This window comes from Vicugna pacos, chromosome 17 (genome assembly GCF_048564905.1).
Source record: "Vicugna pacos chromosome 17, VicPac4, whole genome shotgun sequence".
Lineage (NCBI taxonomy): Eukaryota > Metazoa > Chordata > Mammalia > Artiodactyla > Camelidae > Vicugna > Vicugna pacos.
Window position 1 is genome coordinate 28,303,876 of NC_133003.1, and position 14,113 is coordinate 28,317,988.

Here is a 14,113-nt window from a genome sequence, read left to right on the forward strand (position 1 = left end):
GGAGGTCATCGAAGAGCAGTTAGAAAGCTGTCAAAATGTAGTGCACAGAGAAGCAAATTCTGACTTAAGAGACAGTGCAGTTGGACAGACTGGGGTTTGAATTAGGGCCATGCTGCAGAGTAGCTCTGTGACCCTACCTGTCCCCTAACCTCACCGAGCCGCCCGTTTCTCATTTGTACGGTGGAGGGTGTGGGAAGAAGACTCAAGGGAATATAGTGAGGATTCAGTGAGCTAAGAATTCAGGGACTAGCTTGTAGTCAGCCCTCAGTAACTGCTGGCATCGCAGAGGGAGGCTTTTATGACAAAGAGAAGGTGGAGTATGTCACTTTCTGGCAAATTCTATTGTGCCAACTATCCTTGGCCACTGAATCCACATCAGAGTCAGCAGTCAATCATAAAAGCCAAGTCCCTGGCACCCAGAAACCACAACTGCAATGCACCCCACCACCCCATTCAAATATTCCTTTAGCTTATTAGGTATCTTATTAGCACAAGCTCATGTCATTCATTTAGCTTTTTTTTTTAATTCGGAAAAATTTCAAGCATACAAAGGTAAAGAGACTAGTATGATATGAACACTGATGTACTTAACCCCAAGTTTGTAAAATTATTTTTTTACACAAGTAGTATGTAAATCCATTTTTCATCTAAAACACATCACAGTTAAGAGCAAATTCTGCTTTAACCATCACCTCTCCCCCTCCCTAGACTTTGCTAAGGTTACCAGTTCCGTTCCTGTCCTTCCACGTCTTCTTTCTCCATCTGCACTTGCCTATGTACCACAGAAGACGTTTGGCAGTATTTATTTTGCACTTACGTTACCTCGCTACACCCGTACATCTTCAGCCTGCCTTTCTGCATCAGTGTATCTTGGAGAACGTTCACGTCTACGTCCTCTCGTTGGCTTTAGCTGCCCAGTGGCCGCAGCCTGGCTACACCTCACCAGCACACGTTCTCCTGGTTTCAGGGTCACGTGGGGCTCAGGGCATACTCCCAGGCCAGGCCCCATGTTCCACCTGTGCCGGCTTCTCCAGGTCTTGGTGGGACCATCAGCAAGCTCCTTCGTTGCCTTGTGACCCAAGCGTACAGGCTGTGAATGAGGCCAGCTCCCAGATCAGGGGGCTCTGAAGCGAGAACTTAATGCTGGCCATCGTCCTTGGGAGAGCAGCCAGCTCTGAGTCTAAGAGTGGTCACTGTCCAATCCTTTACATGTCCCTTTTCTCCAAGACACTGAAGGTTTTGACTCTAGACCAGAAAAAGCATGATGCCAATTAGAAGAAGTCTTTGGGACATGGAGCTCCAAGGCCTCTTTGCTTGTGGTTTGATGCTGTTCATCTCGGCAGGCCCTGTATCTCCCAAGTCAGGATTTCCCTGGGTTGTGGTGGGGGCCGTAGGCCACAGTGCTTTTGTTTTGGTTCAGAGCCCTTTCCTTGTTTTTGTCAAATGTAACACATGGGCCTTTTGTGGCCCTGCTTTGCAAAGACCTTTCAAGTATCAGCATGGTACAGAGAGTCAGTTCTCAGGACTTGCTTCCGTGCCCCCGCGTTGGCCAGCTCTGCGACTTTTGCCTTCTTGGCTGTAGGATTGAGCTTGCTGCCAAGAATCGGTAAATAAAACATTGGCTTCTGGGAGTGTTTTGATACAAAGTTAACACCGAAAGTAAATAAAGAAGAGAGGGCAGTGTCAGGTTATAACTTAACTCAGATTGTGGAGTCAAGTCAATTGAGGTTTGAGTCCTAGCTCTGTGGTCTGCTGGGTGTGTACCCTGGGCAAGTCACTTAACCCCCCTGAGCCTCAGTTTCCCCGTCTTTTAAAGCCATGGGCTACTAATATATATCCTATACGGTTGTGATGAAAGGAGGTGGTGTACCATCCTCATGCCTGGTGTACAAAGTACATTCAGTGAATGATGGCTGTTGTTGTTATTACCAGTAATTAATTCAAATTCTTGTATTGCTTGTGCTTGAGGATAGAATGCTGATTGCTCTTACCCACTCTTGCCTCTTGTGGTGCATCAGCCATTGTCTGTGTAGAGGCTGAAAACAGGCCCCAGGTCCAGGGAACTGTCATTTCTCCCCCTCAGTTGTGTTCTTGCTTGCAGGGTCAGCCCATCCCCTTGGCTTGTCTCCCTTTTCCAGGAGTCGAAGTTGGGAAGGATCAAGAGTTCGCCATTGACACCAGAGGGGCGGGAGGCCAGGGGAAGCTGGACGTGACCATCCTGAGCCCCTCGAGGAAGGTTGTGCCATGTCTGGTGGCGCCCGTGGCTGGCCGGGAGAGCAGCACGGCCAAGTTCATCCCTCGGGAGGAGGGGCTGTATGCCGTCGACGTGACCTACGATGGACACCCCGTGCCTGGGACCCCCTACACAGTGGAGGCCTCGCTGCCTCCCGACCCCACCAAGGTTAGCTTTCGTTTTTGTTCCAGAACTTGTCCCCTGTTGGTAAATGTAACACCATGGTCCTTCTCTGGTTCTGCCTGGCAGAGACTTTGAGACAATTGTTTTGTGATGAAAGTCGGTTCTCCTACGACTCAGTGTGCAGGGCCCCCTCAGCAGCTGAATCTCACCCCTGCTCCTCCTCTTGCTCTGACTGTGAGGCTTTGGTGAGGGACTCCTCTCCCTGAGTTCTGTTCCCTCATTTGTCAGCAGGATAACGGTCTTCACTTCAAAGTGAGCCTGTAAGGGTGAGGTGAGATGGTGGGCGTGGAGCCTGTGGTCTGGCGTCTGGCACACACAGTGAGCCCCTCCTACAGAAGCTATTATGATGCAGCATAAAAATATATTATTCTCATTATCATTTCCTCCTGATATCCCTGAATCAAGGGTTTTAGAGTATTTCTGGTGTTCTCAACAGCATGAGTTGTACAAAACTCTCTCTCATTTGTTGAATCAGAGATGAAAGCTTCATCCCCTCCTTTAGTTTATTTTTAAATTTTTTTATTAGACTTTACTCTTTAGAGCAAGGTTAAGTTCATGGTAAAATTGAGAGGAAGGCACAAAGATTTCCCACCTGCCCCCTTCCCCCTCGCATGCATAGCCTCCCATTATCACCGCCCCCACCATAGTGGTGCATTGTTATACGTGATGAACCTACATCAACATCACTGTCACGGGAAGTCCATAGTTGACATGAGGGTTCGATCTTGGTGTGCACCCTCTATGGGTTTGGACAAAAGTATAACACGTGTCCACTATCACAATTTGGTTTTTGATAATGCGGAATTTGTCGAGGGAGGTGTAGCAGCCAAGGCAAGAGCGAGCTTCGTGAAAGCCATTCTGTGAGCACTCAAGCCAGGAAACCCGACTGTGTTCGTTGTGTTGGATATAAGATTTCTAGCTCCAGCCCTTGAGCTGAGCCTGGCAGGAGAGAGGGAAGCCAGACCTCTGCTGTGCCCTGCCGTGCTGAATGAGCTCACAGCCTTGCTTGCCTTCCTCTGCCATATGCAGCATCCACTATGTGTGGCTGTAACTGAGTGGCATGGGTGAGTGTGTGTGACACAAGTTAGGCCCCAGGGAGAAGGAGCACTTAATCAAGATGCAGTTCAGTGCTGACAGCAGGCTTGGGTGTTGAAAATGGTGCTGGCCGAGCAGCGATACCAGCATTGGGCAGAGTCTGACTTTTATTCTTTGTTCGAATAGGTGAAGGCCCACGGTCCTGGCCTTGAAGGTGGTCTTGTGGGCAAGCCTGCCGAGTTCACCATCGACACCAAAGGAGCTGGGACTGGAGGTTTGGGCCTAACAGTTGAAGGGCCGTGCGAGGCCAAGATTGAGTGTTCGGACAACGGCGATGGGACGTGCTCCGTCTCTTACCTCCCCACCAAGCCCGGGGAGTACTTCGTCAACATTCTCTTTGAAGAAGTCCACATACCTGGGTCTCCCTTCAAAGCCGACATTGAAATGCCGTTCGATCCCTCTAAAGTCGTGGCGTCGGGCCCGGGGCTGGAGCACGGGAAGGTGGGCGAGGCCGGGCTGCTGAGCGTTGACTGCTCGGAAGCGGGGCCCGGGGCCCTGGGGCTGGAAGCCGTCTCGGACTCAGGAGCCAAAGCCGAAGTGTGTATCGAGAACAACAAGGACGGCACCTACGCAGTGACCTACGTGCCCCTGACCGCTGGCATGTACACGCTGACTATGAAGTACGGCGGGGAGCTGGTGCCGCACTTCCCTGCCCGCGTCAAGGTGGAGCCCGCTGTGGACACCAGCAGGGTCAAGGTCTTTGGGCCAGGGATAGAAGGAAAAGGTGGGTTTCTTGAAAAAGAGTGGGGGCTTCCAAAGTAACATGGGATTAGGGGTCACCAGAAATTCAGAGAGCCAAAGCTGCAAATTCAAGTGCCTACAGGGGCTGGACGAGGTGGAAGGAAACTCACCTGTGGCCTGTGCATCAGGGTGTGGTAGAGGGGACCAGAGCACAGGGGTGAGCTCATGGTGTTTCTGCTGCCCAGCCCCAGCTTTCTGTTTCTTCATGCTCCCAGCACTGTCAGCAGATTCTCCCATTTTTTCTGGCAAAGCCAGAAATCTAGATTTTTATGTCTCAATTCAGCATATTATGTTTTTGGCACTTATCTGAAAAGTATAGAAGGTGATGCTGGCTAATACCACACTTGCTATCTGTCTTCACCCTTTAACCTGTCCTGGATCCCACCTTTGCCCGAAGAAGTGTCACTTGGCTGAGGCTACACTGGAAAAAGCTTCTTTTGCCAGGAGGAGATGTGGAGAGGCATGAATATTACTGATTTTTGTGTCAAAGAGACCCATTGTCTGCTGCCACTGAAATTAGACATATGTATTCCGAAGTGCCAAGAACCTTGGCTCTTGGGTTTCCGTCTGGATCCAAGGTGTTGGTGACATTCTTATCTGTGTGATTGTTCTGCAGATGTGTTTCGTGAAGCCACCACCGACTTCACAGTCGACTCGCGACCCCTGACACAGGTTGGGGGCGACCACATCAAGGCCCACATCTCCAACCCCTCAGGGGCCTCCACTGAGTGTTTCGTCACGGACAATGCTGATGGGACCTACCAGGTGGAGTACACGCCCTTTGAAAAAGGTGAGTTGACTTCTCCCTAGAATAAGACCCTTGATCAAAGCTATGCTGGGCCAGTTCCTCCCAGTGACTGGTGCTGCCTCCTGTGCTTTGCCCGTCTCAGCAGGAGCACATGCAAAGAGACAGGGCAATGTGGAAACTGCCTGCCCCAACAGAGCCACCTGCCTGCTCAGTGTCTGGCATGCTGGCCCTGTTGTGTGCTTCTTGGGCTGGGTTTAGCCTCAGCCTCATCTGAGCAGGTTATGGGGTGATGTCACTGCATGTTGCTCATACGTGCAATTTTTTAAAAATTTCCTGAATATTAAAAATTTTGAGAAATCATAAAAGCATAAAAAAAAATACAAGCACCATATATCCTCATTCCCTGGATGCTTAATTCCTAAACATTCTGGTATAGGTATTTTCAATCTCTTTTTGTGGGTATGTGTCTATTCTATTTCATGAATTTCTCTTTGTCTTTTGGTTAGTGACTAGATGGAGTTTTCTCAAATCAGAATAGTGTGTTTAAGATGCCTGTCTTGAATATATACTTAGTGATATTTGTTTGGAGGAGAGTCCTTGTGTGTACATTGGGGGTGGGTGGTGGTGGTATATGACTGCCAAGTGAACAAAAGCATAAATAGTTTGTATTTTTTAAAAAATCAAACCATACCAACCAACATTGGTATTTAACCTGTTCCTTTCAAATAACTTGGCATAGCACATAGACTTGAATGCCAGAGTGTCATTTCCCAGAAACAGTTGACTGCTATGCAAATATATTTCTTTTGTTGTTTTGAACAGGCCTCCATGTGGTGGAGGTGACATACGATGATGTGCCTGTCCCAAACAGTCCCTTCAAAGTGGCTGTAACCGAAGGCTGCCAGCCGTCTCGGGTTCAAGCTCAAGGACCTGGATTGAAAGAGGCCTTTACCAACAAACCCAATGTCTTCACCGTGGTTACCAGGTGAGCAAGGCCCTGGGATCTGTGTGTTGACTCTGAAAAAGGAGTAGGTCTAGGTAGTTTAACTCCTTCCAAGAAGTTTTATAGGTGTATCCTCCATATGTGTCATGGTCTCCTAACTTTTGAGAGGTGTTTTTTTTGTCTTTTTGTTTTTTGTTTAATATGTGAGATATTATCTTTTGCAGTGACTTTTCTTTGCAGAGAAAGACCAAAGATGCTTTCAAAAGTACCAAAAAGCACTTGATAAGTCATAAAACTGCTGAGCAAAGCAGGAATAGATGGAAGCTCCTTAACTTGATAATGCAGAAATGTAGAGCCCATTTCATATTTCAGTGAAATAGTAGAAATATTCCTATTAGAATTGAAAAATCTTGTCTTCTAGCAAAAAAAAAAAAAAAGTCACAAGTCACATAGCTGAAATGTACTTTCAAAGCCAGCCTAGTGCAATTAGATAAGAAAAACCAACGAAGGATAAGCATTGGAAAGGAGGGATCAAAGCTGTTTTTATGTCTGTTACACTGTTGAGAAATGCCCTGTGTGCGAGGTGTCTCAGTCATTCAGTCTGGTTGTCTCAATGGGATAGTTATAGAGGGATTTTAAATGAATGTTGGCAATAAGCAGACTGGCATGAACCACTGGTACAACTCGGCTTTCTTTTCCGCACTTTGCAGAGGGGCAGGAATTGGGGGTCTTGGCATAACGGTCGAGGGACCATCCGAGTCAAAGATAAACTGCAGAGACAACAAAGATGGCAGCTGCAGCGCTGAGTACGTCCCCTTTGCTCCCGGGGATTACGATGTGAATATCACATATGGAGGATCCCACATCCCTGGTAAGCTGTCCTTCTGAAAGGAACACAAAGATTAATTGGTTTTTTCATGAAAGCAGGTTTGAATTTGCTTCTCTCTCTGAATGGGGAAGACTGATGTTTGCAGTAGCTGCAGAGGGAGATGTTCCTTAGGGCTGCATCTCCAAGAATATCCCACCTCTCATCTTAGGAGGACCAGTAGCATGGCAAAAAGCGTTGGCCTGGTGTTTTGACTGAAAATGGTTACTCATGGGTTGGAGGACCTAGATTTTAGTTTAAAGGAAAGCTGATTCTTTACAAAGTTGAAAATCTTCACTTTATTTTGTAGTTAGTTCTTACTCATCTTATACATGTGTCTTGTTTTCTGTTTTCCTTTGACAGTCCTGGTAGCTCATAAAGATACAAAAACTCAAATTCTTATTTATCAACTTCTATTAAATGATGTATATATGCTTGATGTAGAAAGGGAATAATAATAATAATCCTTTACATATTTCCTATAGGTTTTTTGTGACAACCAAAAACATCTCCAAATGTTGCCAGATAGCCACTAGGGAACAAAATCACCCCTGGTTGGGAACCACTGCTGTAAATGATTCGAACATTTAAAAAAGCTATCTGACTTCAGCAGTGAAGGGTCCTCCGCCTTTCATGCTCCAGCAGGAGAGTCGCCATAGATTCTGGTTCTGTTTATTTAATGAACTGATTGCCACCCAGCACACACCTAGAAGGGTAGGTGAGTGTGTGGTATGGTGTGGGCGCAAGTCTAAGGGATCAAGGGCTGCTCCTGAATCAGCATGTGCCTTGTCTCAGGTGTTGTGAGAATGGGAGGAACCTCTCGTGGGTCAGTGTTGTTCTTGCCCTGAAGTCCATAAGCCAGGGTGACACCCAGAGGGGAAGGGGCAGGCTGAGGCCCCTACCTTCGTGTTTCTGAATTGACTTCAGGAAGCTGGACTGTCCATTGACCACACACTTTTCTTGTCTCCTATCTCCTCTTTCCCCTTATCAAGTGCAATGTGGGATGAGAGAAGGTAGAAGGAGATGAGCTGGTGGCTCCCGCCAGGCAGACAACAGTGGAGATGACCATCTCCTGGTTGTTGAGGCAACAGAACTATTTTGACTTTATTGAGAAAGTCTGGTAGATGCTATCAGCTTTGGAATTCCCCTTGCAGCAGTGAGTAAGAGGCTGAGCCCCTGTGGCTGACCCTCGAGCTTGAGGCAGATGGCCATCTTCAAGCAAAACAACAGAAAGAGGCCCGTTTGGCATTTTTTCATCAGATATAGATGGTGCCTCTTTTATTTTTCAGGCTCTGTTGCCTCCTAGAGACAAATGCTGACCTCAGAACTTTCCCTGGCAGAGTCATCCAGTAAAAGTGTTGCTTGGTTGTTCTTAGTGTCAGGCTTCACAGCTAAGGTAACTCATAAGGTTCTGCTGTGAAACATTCAGCAACCTGGTAGCTTCTAATTTGCTTTCATGGAAATTCTGGTAGGTTACATAGTAGCCTAGTTTTTCCTGGCCTGACACAAACCCATAGTGGGGTTATTTTTAACAGGGTATTCTGTCTTACTCGCAATGGCATGCTGGTTTCCTCTGGTGGGTCTGCTGTGGTCTGTTGGTCGTGGCTGTTTCCACCACTGGATCAACTGAGATGAATGCATTAAGCAGAAAGGCTGCTGTGATTGACTGATGATGTCTGCCTGGCACACAGCACAGGGCAGTGGCATCCATTGCTTGGTATCTGCCACTCTGAAGCTCAAGTTATATTGTTGGTTCTTGACTGCTCTCATGCTAAATTCAGACAGTGTCCATTGGAGGCTGTGACTTGGAGACTGGCCTCAAAGGTGGTCCATTGCTGTCAACTGTTGACATTGAACTCCTCAGTTGTCCATCAAATAAAACTCCCTTTCATTTCACTCAACTCCAGCATGGAGTGCGGTGTTAACTTTGCCAGGGTCAGCCATTTATTTCACTCGGCTGAAAAAACAGATGCCATTGAAGCCCAACCTTTGTTAAAAAGCCAGGTCCTTGCTTCTTTGTATGGTCTTTGTAATTTATCGTCCCTGATTCTACAGTTAACAGACTTTCTGGGATGCAAAGCAGAGAAACCTCGGCTTACACGACAGTAGACATCATTAACTTTTCCAGGCTTTATGGAGAGCACAAGGACTCTTGCAAGAGATACATGTTGCCACTCGGTGTTGGACTTGGCAGTCTGAGGCATGGTGCTGGGGAGCTGGGGAGCTGGGGCTCCTGTTTCTGGCTCATCTCTGAGTAGGTTTTATTGATCTCCCTCGGTTGGGGAATCTCACGAGGGTCCTCACCCAGCCCTCGTTTCTGTGTTGAGTGCCTTCCTCACAAATCCCAATCTCCCTGCCTTTTCCATGTTTCATCAGTCTTTAAACTCAATACCCTCGAAGAGGCAGAGGGCCCCAGTGTCATCCATGGGGTCAGCCGTGCAGGGGGAGCCACAGCTTACACTCCGGGAGAAAGCAAGGCTTCATCGAGTGGTCAGGGAACCAGGAAGGCTATGTGCGGTGGGGAGGTGCTGGCCATGTTGTAGGGATGGGGTTCCAGGGGCCCCTGAGGAGCAGTTTGTGGGAGGGGATGTGGATGTGGACAGCATGGCCTGCCCACCTCTCTGCAGTCCTCTCCATGCCTTCCTTCTGCTGCTTACCGTCTTCCCTCAGTTCCTTCAGCCTCATGTCTCCTCCCTCAGGTCCAGGCCACTTCACGTGCCAATCCCTCTGCTTGAAACCCTTCTCCATCTGCCTATGTGGGTAACGCCTGCTCACTCTCATGTTTCAGATATTGTTGGAAAGTTTTATCTGTTCTCCCAAGGACCAGATTCATTGCCTTCTGAATGCTCCACCAGTACCTTGTATATGGGTCCCATATGTGTTACATGTGATATTACAGTGACTGACTTACCTCATCCTTCTCCCGCATCGTGCGTTCCTGGAGGGCCATTAGCCACTCTGGGCCCAGAACCTGGCACCGTGCCTGCACATAGTGGGTGCACATGGGTGCACACGGGTGCACACACAACAAGGCAGGAGGAGCTGACTGGGGCTGGCATAACCGAGGGCCTGGGTGGAGCAACGGTGCGGTTCTGGGTGCACACAAGGCGAGTCTCCAGGTGCTAGGGGGCCTGTACTTAGAATCCTGTGACCTCTTTTCTAGGCAGCCCCTTCAGGGTTCCTGTGAAGGATGTCGTGGACCCCAGCAAGGTCAAGATTGCTGGCCCAGGTCTGGGCTCTGGTGTCCGAGCTCACATCTTGCAGTCCTTCACAGTGGACAGTAGCAAGGCTGGCCTGGCCCCCCTGGAAGTGAGGGTCCTTGGCCCACGGGGTAAGTACACATCCTGCTTTCCTGCTGATATTCACCTGCCCCGGATGGAGGCAGCCATGACCCAGAGCAGGCACTTTGCTTTTGAGTTCAGTCATGAACTCAATGTTAACTTTCTTAAATTACTTTATTGCTTCATATTCTAGCTGAACGGTAGAAGTTTATTTTTCTAGTGGCCTGCCTTCTCCCCTATTTAGTAACATGGCCCTAAATGTCTTTTTAAATTTTTTATTTTTTAAAAGTAGCGAGATGAAGCTAGTAATGGGCCCTTACATATAAAATTGTTGCAACTGCTTCGTTATGTTTCAGCATTTGTGAGGTGACTGGAGTGGGTCTGGATTTGGGTGGGTGGAGGGTTTGGAGGTGATAACTCTCTTCAAGTTGCCTTAGTGCTCACGTGGGAATTTACCCCAAATTTCTGGAAATGACCAATACTCAGCCCGTGTAGTGCAAAGCTTGGTCATTGTCCCAACCCCCTAGAGAGGGGACGTCTCCTGGGGAATGGGCTTTGTGGGCAGTTCGGCCTGCCCTTTTGCAGCCTGGAATTTGGGTTTGGTAAGGCTAGCAGGCCGTTTTGGGACAAAGCCGTGACGCGCGTTGAAACGTACCTTTCCGGTAGGTGACCACATTCCCTCTTCCAGCATTTAAAATGTGCCATTCTCTGTGTAATTTCTTAAATTATCTGGATTTTTCCTCAGTGATAGGTTCTTGGCTTCATCGAAGTGGCAAATGAGGGCTTCCTTCTTTGAAGAGGAGCTTTCTCCTCAGTGGGGTTCAGCGGGAGGTTATGCCCTTTGAAGCTCAGGGCTGAAGTGGTTTTTGGGGAAGTGAGGTCATAGGGCTGGAATCTGATTCCACTAAGTTACTGAGCTTTAAGACATACGTGTGTGTGTGTGTGTGTGTGAGAGAGAGAGACAGAGACAGAGCACACGCGCACACAAGGGCAGGAAGAAAAGAGAGAGAAGCTTTACTCAGATATCTGTGCCTGTTACGGAGGACAATGCAGTAGCAGCCTTTTAATTTTAGCTGATGAGACAGATTCCCAGTCATGACGCATCCCCTCGAAGCCATTTCAGAGTTCTTTAAACGTGACCCCAAGGGTGCCTTTATGGAGACAGATCTGCATTTTCCTATCAGCTGCTGCTCTGACCACGTAACCCGAATGCCTCTTGCTGGCCTTACCTCTGGAGTTGTCTCGTACCTGCCTTATCTGCTTTGCTTAATGAGTATGCCACGCTTTGATTAGTCTACCCTGCAGTTGTCCCATCCTTGACACTCGTATTTAGAACTGGGATCTAGAATCCATCAATCTTAAAGCATGTCTTGATCATGCTTTAACATAATTTCTAACCATCCCCTGCAGGCATCACATTGAGAGCCACTCACCCTGCATGAGATTGGCACCCTCACCTGCCCTGCACCTGCATCCAGCATGCTGGCGCCATTGTGGTCTTTGATAAAGGTGGATACAAGTCTCGACTGGCCAGCCCATTGGTTTAATTTTTCTGTTCAGAGTTCTGGACTCTTTGGCCCTTTCTTGGCTGTTGAGTAGAATTGCCACATCCCAAGCTTGAAAGGATACAGCATGTCTGCAACGTGCATCTTCGCCATACACCCTCCAGCAACAAGTGCAGGCAGTCTCCTTAATTATACTCTAGGTCCAACTGAGTGTACTTCAGCCAACAGAAGGCTTAAGGTGTCTCTTAGGGTCATCTCTGCAACCATGAATTGGGGATCCTGTCTCCTGTGATTTCTTAGGCCTCTGATTATGGCCTGCTCGCCTTTGTGTTACTCATCAGTGAAAACCAATAGCTGTCAGAGGTGAATGTGACCGTTTTTGAACTCAGCCCAGGGTGGAGTAAAGTGGGGGCCAGGTAGTTCCTCAGACTTCTCACCTCTGTTCTCAGGTCTGGTGGAGCCAGTGAACGTGGTGGACAATGGGGATGGCACACACACAGTGACCTATACCCCATCCCAGGAGGGGCCTTACATGGTCTCTGTTAAATATGCTGATGAAGAGATCCCTCGCAGGTAAGCTCCTGACACTTAGGGAAAGAATCCAGACCAGCCTCAAGCCCACCCTTTTGCAGGATTGACCAGCACTGCTCTGGTGGCCCACCCATCCATTCACCTATTCATATATCTGTCCACCCACCCATGTATCCATCTATCCATGTATCCATTTGTTCATCTACCCATTTACCCATCCATCCACCCATCCATTCGATCAGGATCACCAAGAACCTGTGTGCTCCACACAGGTGTTAAAGTACATTAGCCTTGATGTTTGCGTCTCCTGCTCTCTTGGGTCCCCCACATTTGTTCCTTTCAGCCCATCTTTAATTTAAAGATGAGCTGAAATTAAGGAGCAGGGAATTTCTGAAGAAATAAAGAGTGCATAAGTTCATCAAGGTCTTCTTTCTGGTGACCCTGCAAGTCATTTTCTGACTGGGGCAAAGATTTTTACTTCTTTGTTTAGGATTTGGTTGAAAATAGCATTCTCAGAAGGTATTGAATAGAAACCTTGTTCCTCATTCATAATAATACAAAAAATGTTGCATAAGCTCCTCACCTCTCAAAACAGCCTCCAGGTGTTTTTTAAATCATACTTACGATGAAAAAGTTTCACCTGTACCCCAATATCCATATTTTACGTTAAGATTTTACATATAGCTCTAGCTCTGTAGAAATGTATAAATTATGTTTATGTGTTATTTTAGTAATAGGTCATGCATCATCTAAAACATACTAAAAATAGAAAGTAAGAGATTGAGATAAAATATTGAAACTGAAGTTCCAATATTTTCTTTCCATTTTGGTGATCATTATGTTAGTATAACAAAAGTGGGTTAAATGTGTTTAACCCCATGTTTCCCAAACTAATTTGGGAATTAGTTTATATCCCATGGAATGCACCAAGGAAAAGCTGATCTGTTGTATGATGGTTACATGGTTATAAATTTCTGCTGGATTAAAGCGCTTAAATCTTACATGTTGTAGAAATACCCCCCACCCCCAGTCCCAGTCCCAGTCCCAGTCTCTGTGTAAGAGAGGTCAACTGTCGCTGGCTTGAAGTATACCCATACTGAACCAGGATGTGTATGTGTCTGTCAAGTCCCTTTAAGGTCAAGGTCCTTCCCACATATGATGCCAGCAAAGTGACTGCCAGTGGCCCTGGCCTCAGCACTTATGGTGTGCCTGCCAGCCTGCCTGTGGAGTTTGCGATCGATGCCAGAGATGCCGGGGAAGGCCTGCTTGCTGTTCAGATAACGGTAACATTGAATGACTTCCTGGAGCCAGACTGCATTAATAAGACCTAATTTCCTGGCCAGGGATAAGAACCAGGATTTTAACAACCAGTTTCTGATCTCCTGAAAATATTTGTCACATTTCCCCACCAGAGAGTCAGTAATCGTACAGGAGAACAAACACACTTGCCTGAGAAGTCTAAGGGCCCCAGGTACCACACTTTGGTGACTCTCATGTATTTTGCTCTCTATTACATCTATTCTTATGTTTTTATTGTTGAATGCTTAAAATTACTCATTGGACTAAGTTCTGCTGCATATCATAGTACACCCTCTAAGGACGGTGTCTTAAAACATATGGGATAATTCTTTCATTAAAGAGGTCTGGAGGCAGGCCTCTTTAGTGCTGTGTGGCTTGCCAAGGAAGTAGGCTTCACCTTTCTACTCCTTTGGCCTAGCATATGGCTTCTGTCCCTAAGGTCTCCTAGACCTCCTGGACCAGGAGGCTGCTGGTGCTCTGGCCATCCAGTCCACATTGCAGGCCAGAAGAAGGAAGAAAGGCAGAAGGGAAAAACAGGACCTTCCAACTCAGTCAGCTCTCTTCAGCAGCCCTTTCAGAAATCCTTCATAAGACTTCCACTCTCCTCATTTGCCAGAAGTTTGTCACAAGTCAAGTGGCTAAACCTCATGTTCAAGGATACTAGGAAGTGGAGTCTCTGGGAGCAGCGC

At 47.4% G+C, this 14,113-nt stretch overlaps 1 protein-coding gene across 3 annotated transcripts in view; it reads left to right on the top strand.

Moving 5' to 3' along the window:
* Positions 1 to 14,113, top strand: part of FLNB (filamin B) — a 127,680-nt gene that overhangs the window by 81,139 nt on the left and 32,428 nt on the right. For all 3 annotated transcript variants that reach the window (XM_006196442.4, XM_006196443.4, XM_006196444.4), the window contains exons 20-27: positions 2,139 to 2,401; positions 3,638 to 4,235; positions 4,869 to 5,042; positions 5,823 to 5,985; positions 6,654 to 6,814; positions 9,972 to 10,139; positions 12,044 to 12,167; positions 13,252 to 13,408. In XM_006196442.4, coding sequence (XP_006196504.2) covers positions 2,139 to 2,401; positions 3,638 to 4,235; positions 4,869 to 5,042; positions 5,823 to 5,985; positions 6,654 to 6,814; positions 9,972 to 10,139; positions 12,044 to 12,167; positions 13,252 to 13,408 — 1,808 coding nt within the window. The remainder of the gene's footprint in view (positions 1 to 2,138; positions 2,402 to 3,637; positions 4,236 to 4,868; positions 5,043 to 5,822; positions 5,986 to 6,653; positions 6,815 to 9,971; positions 10,140 to 12,043; positions 12,168 to 13,251; positions 13,409 to 14,113) is intronic.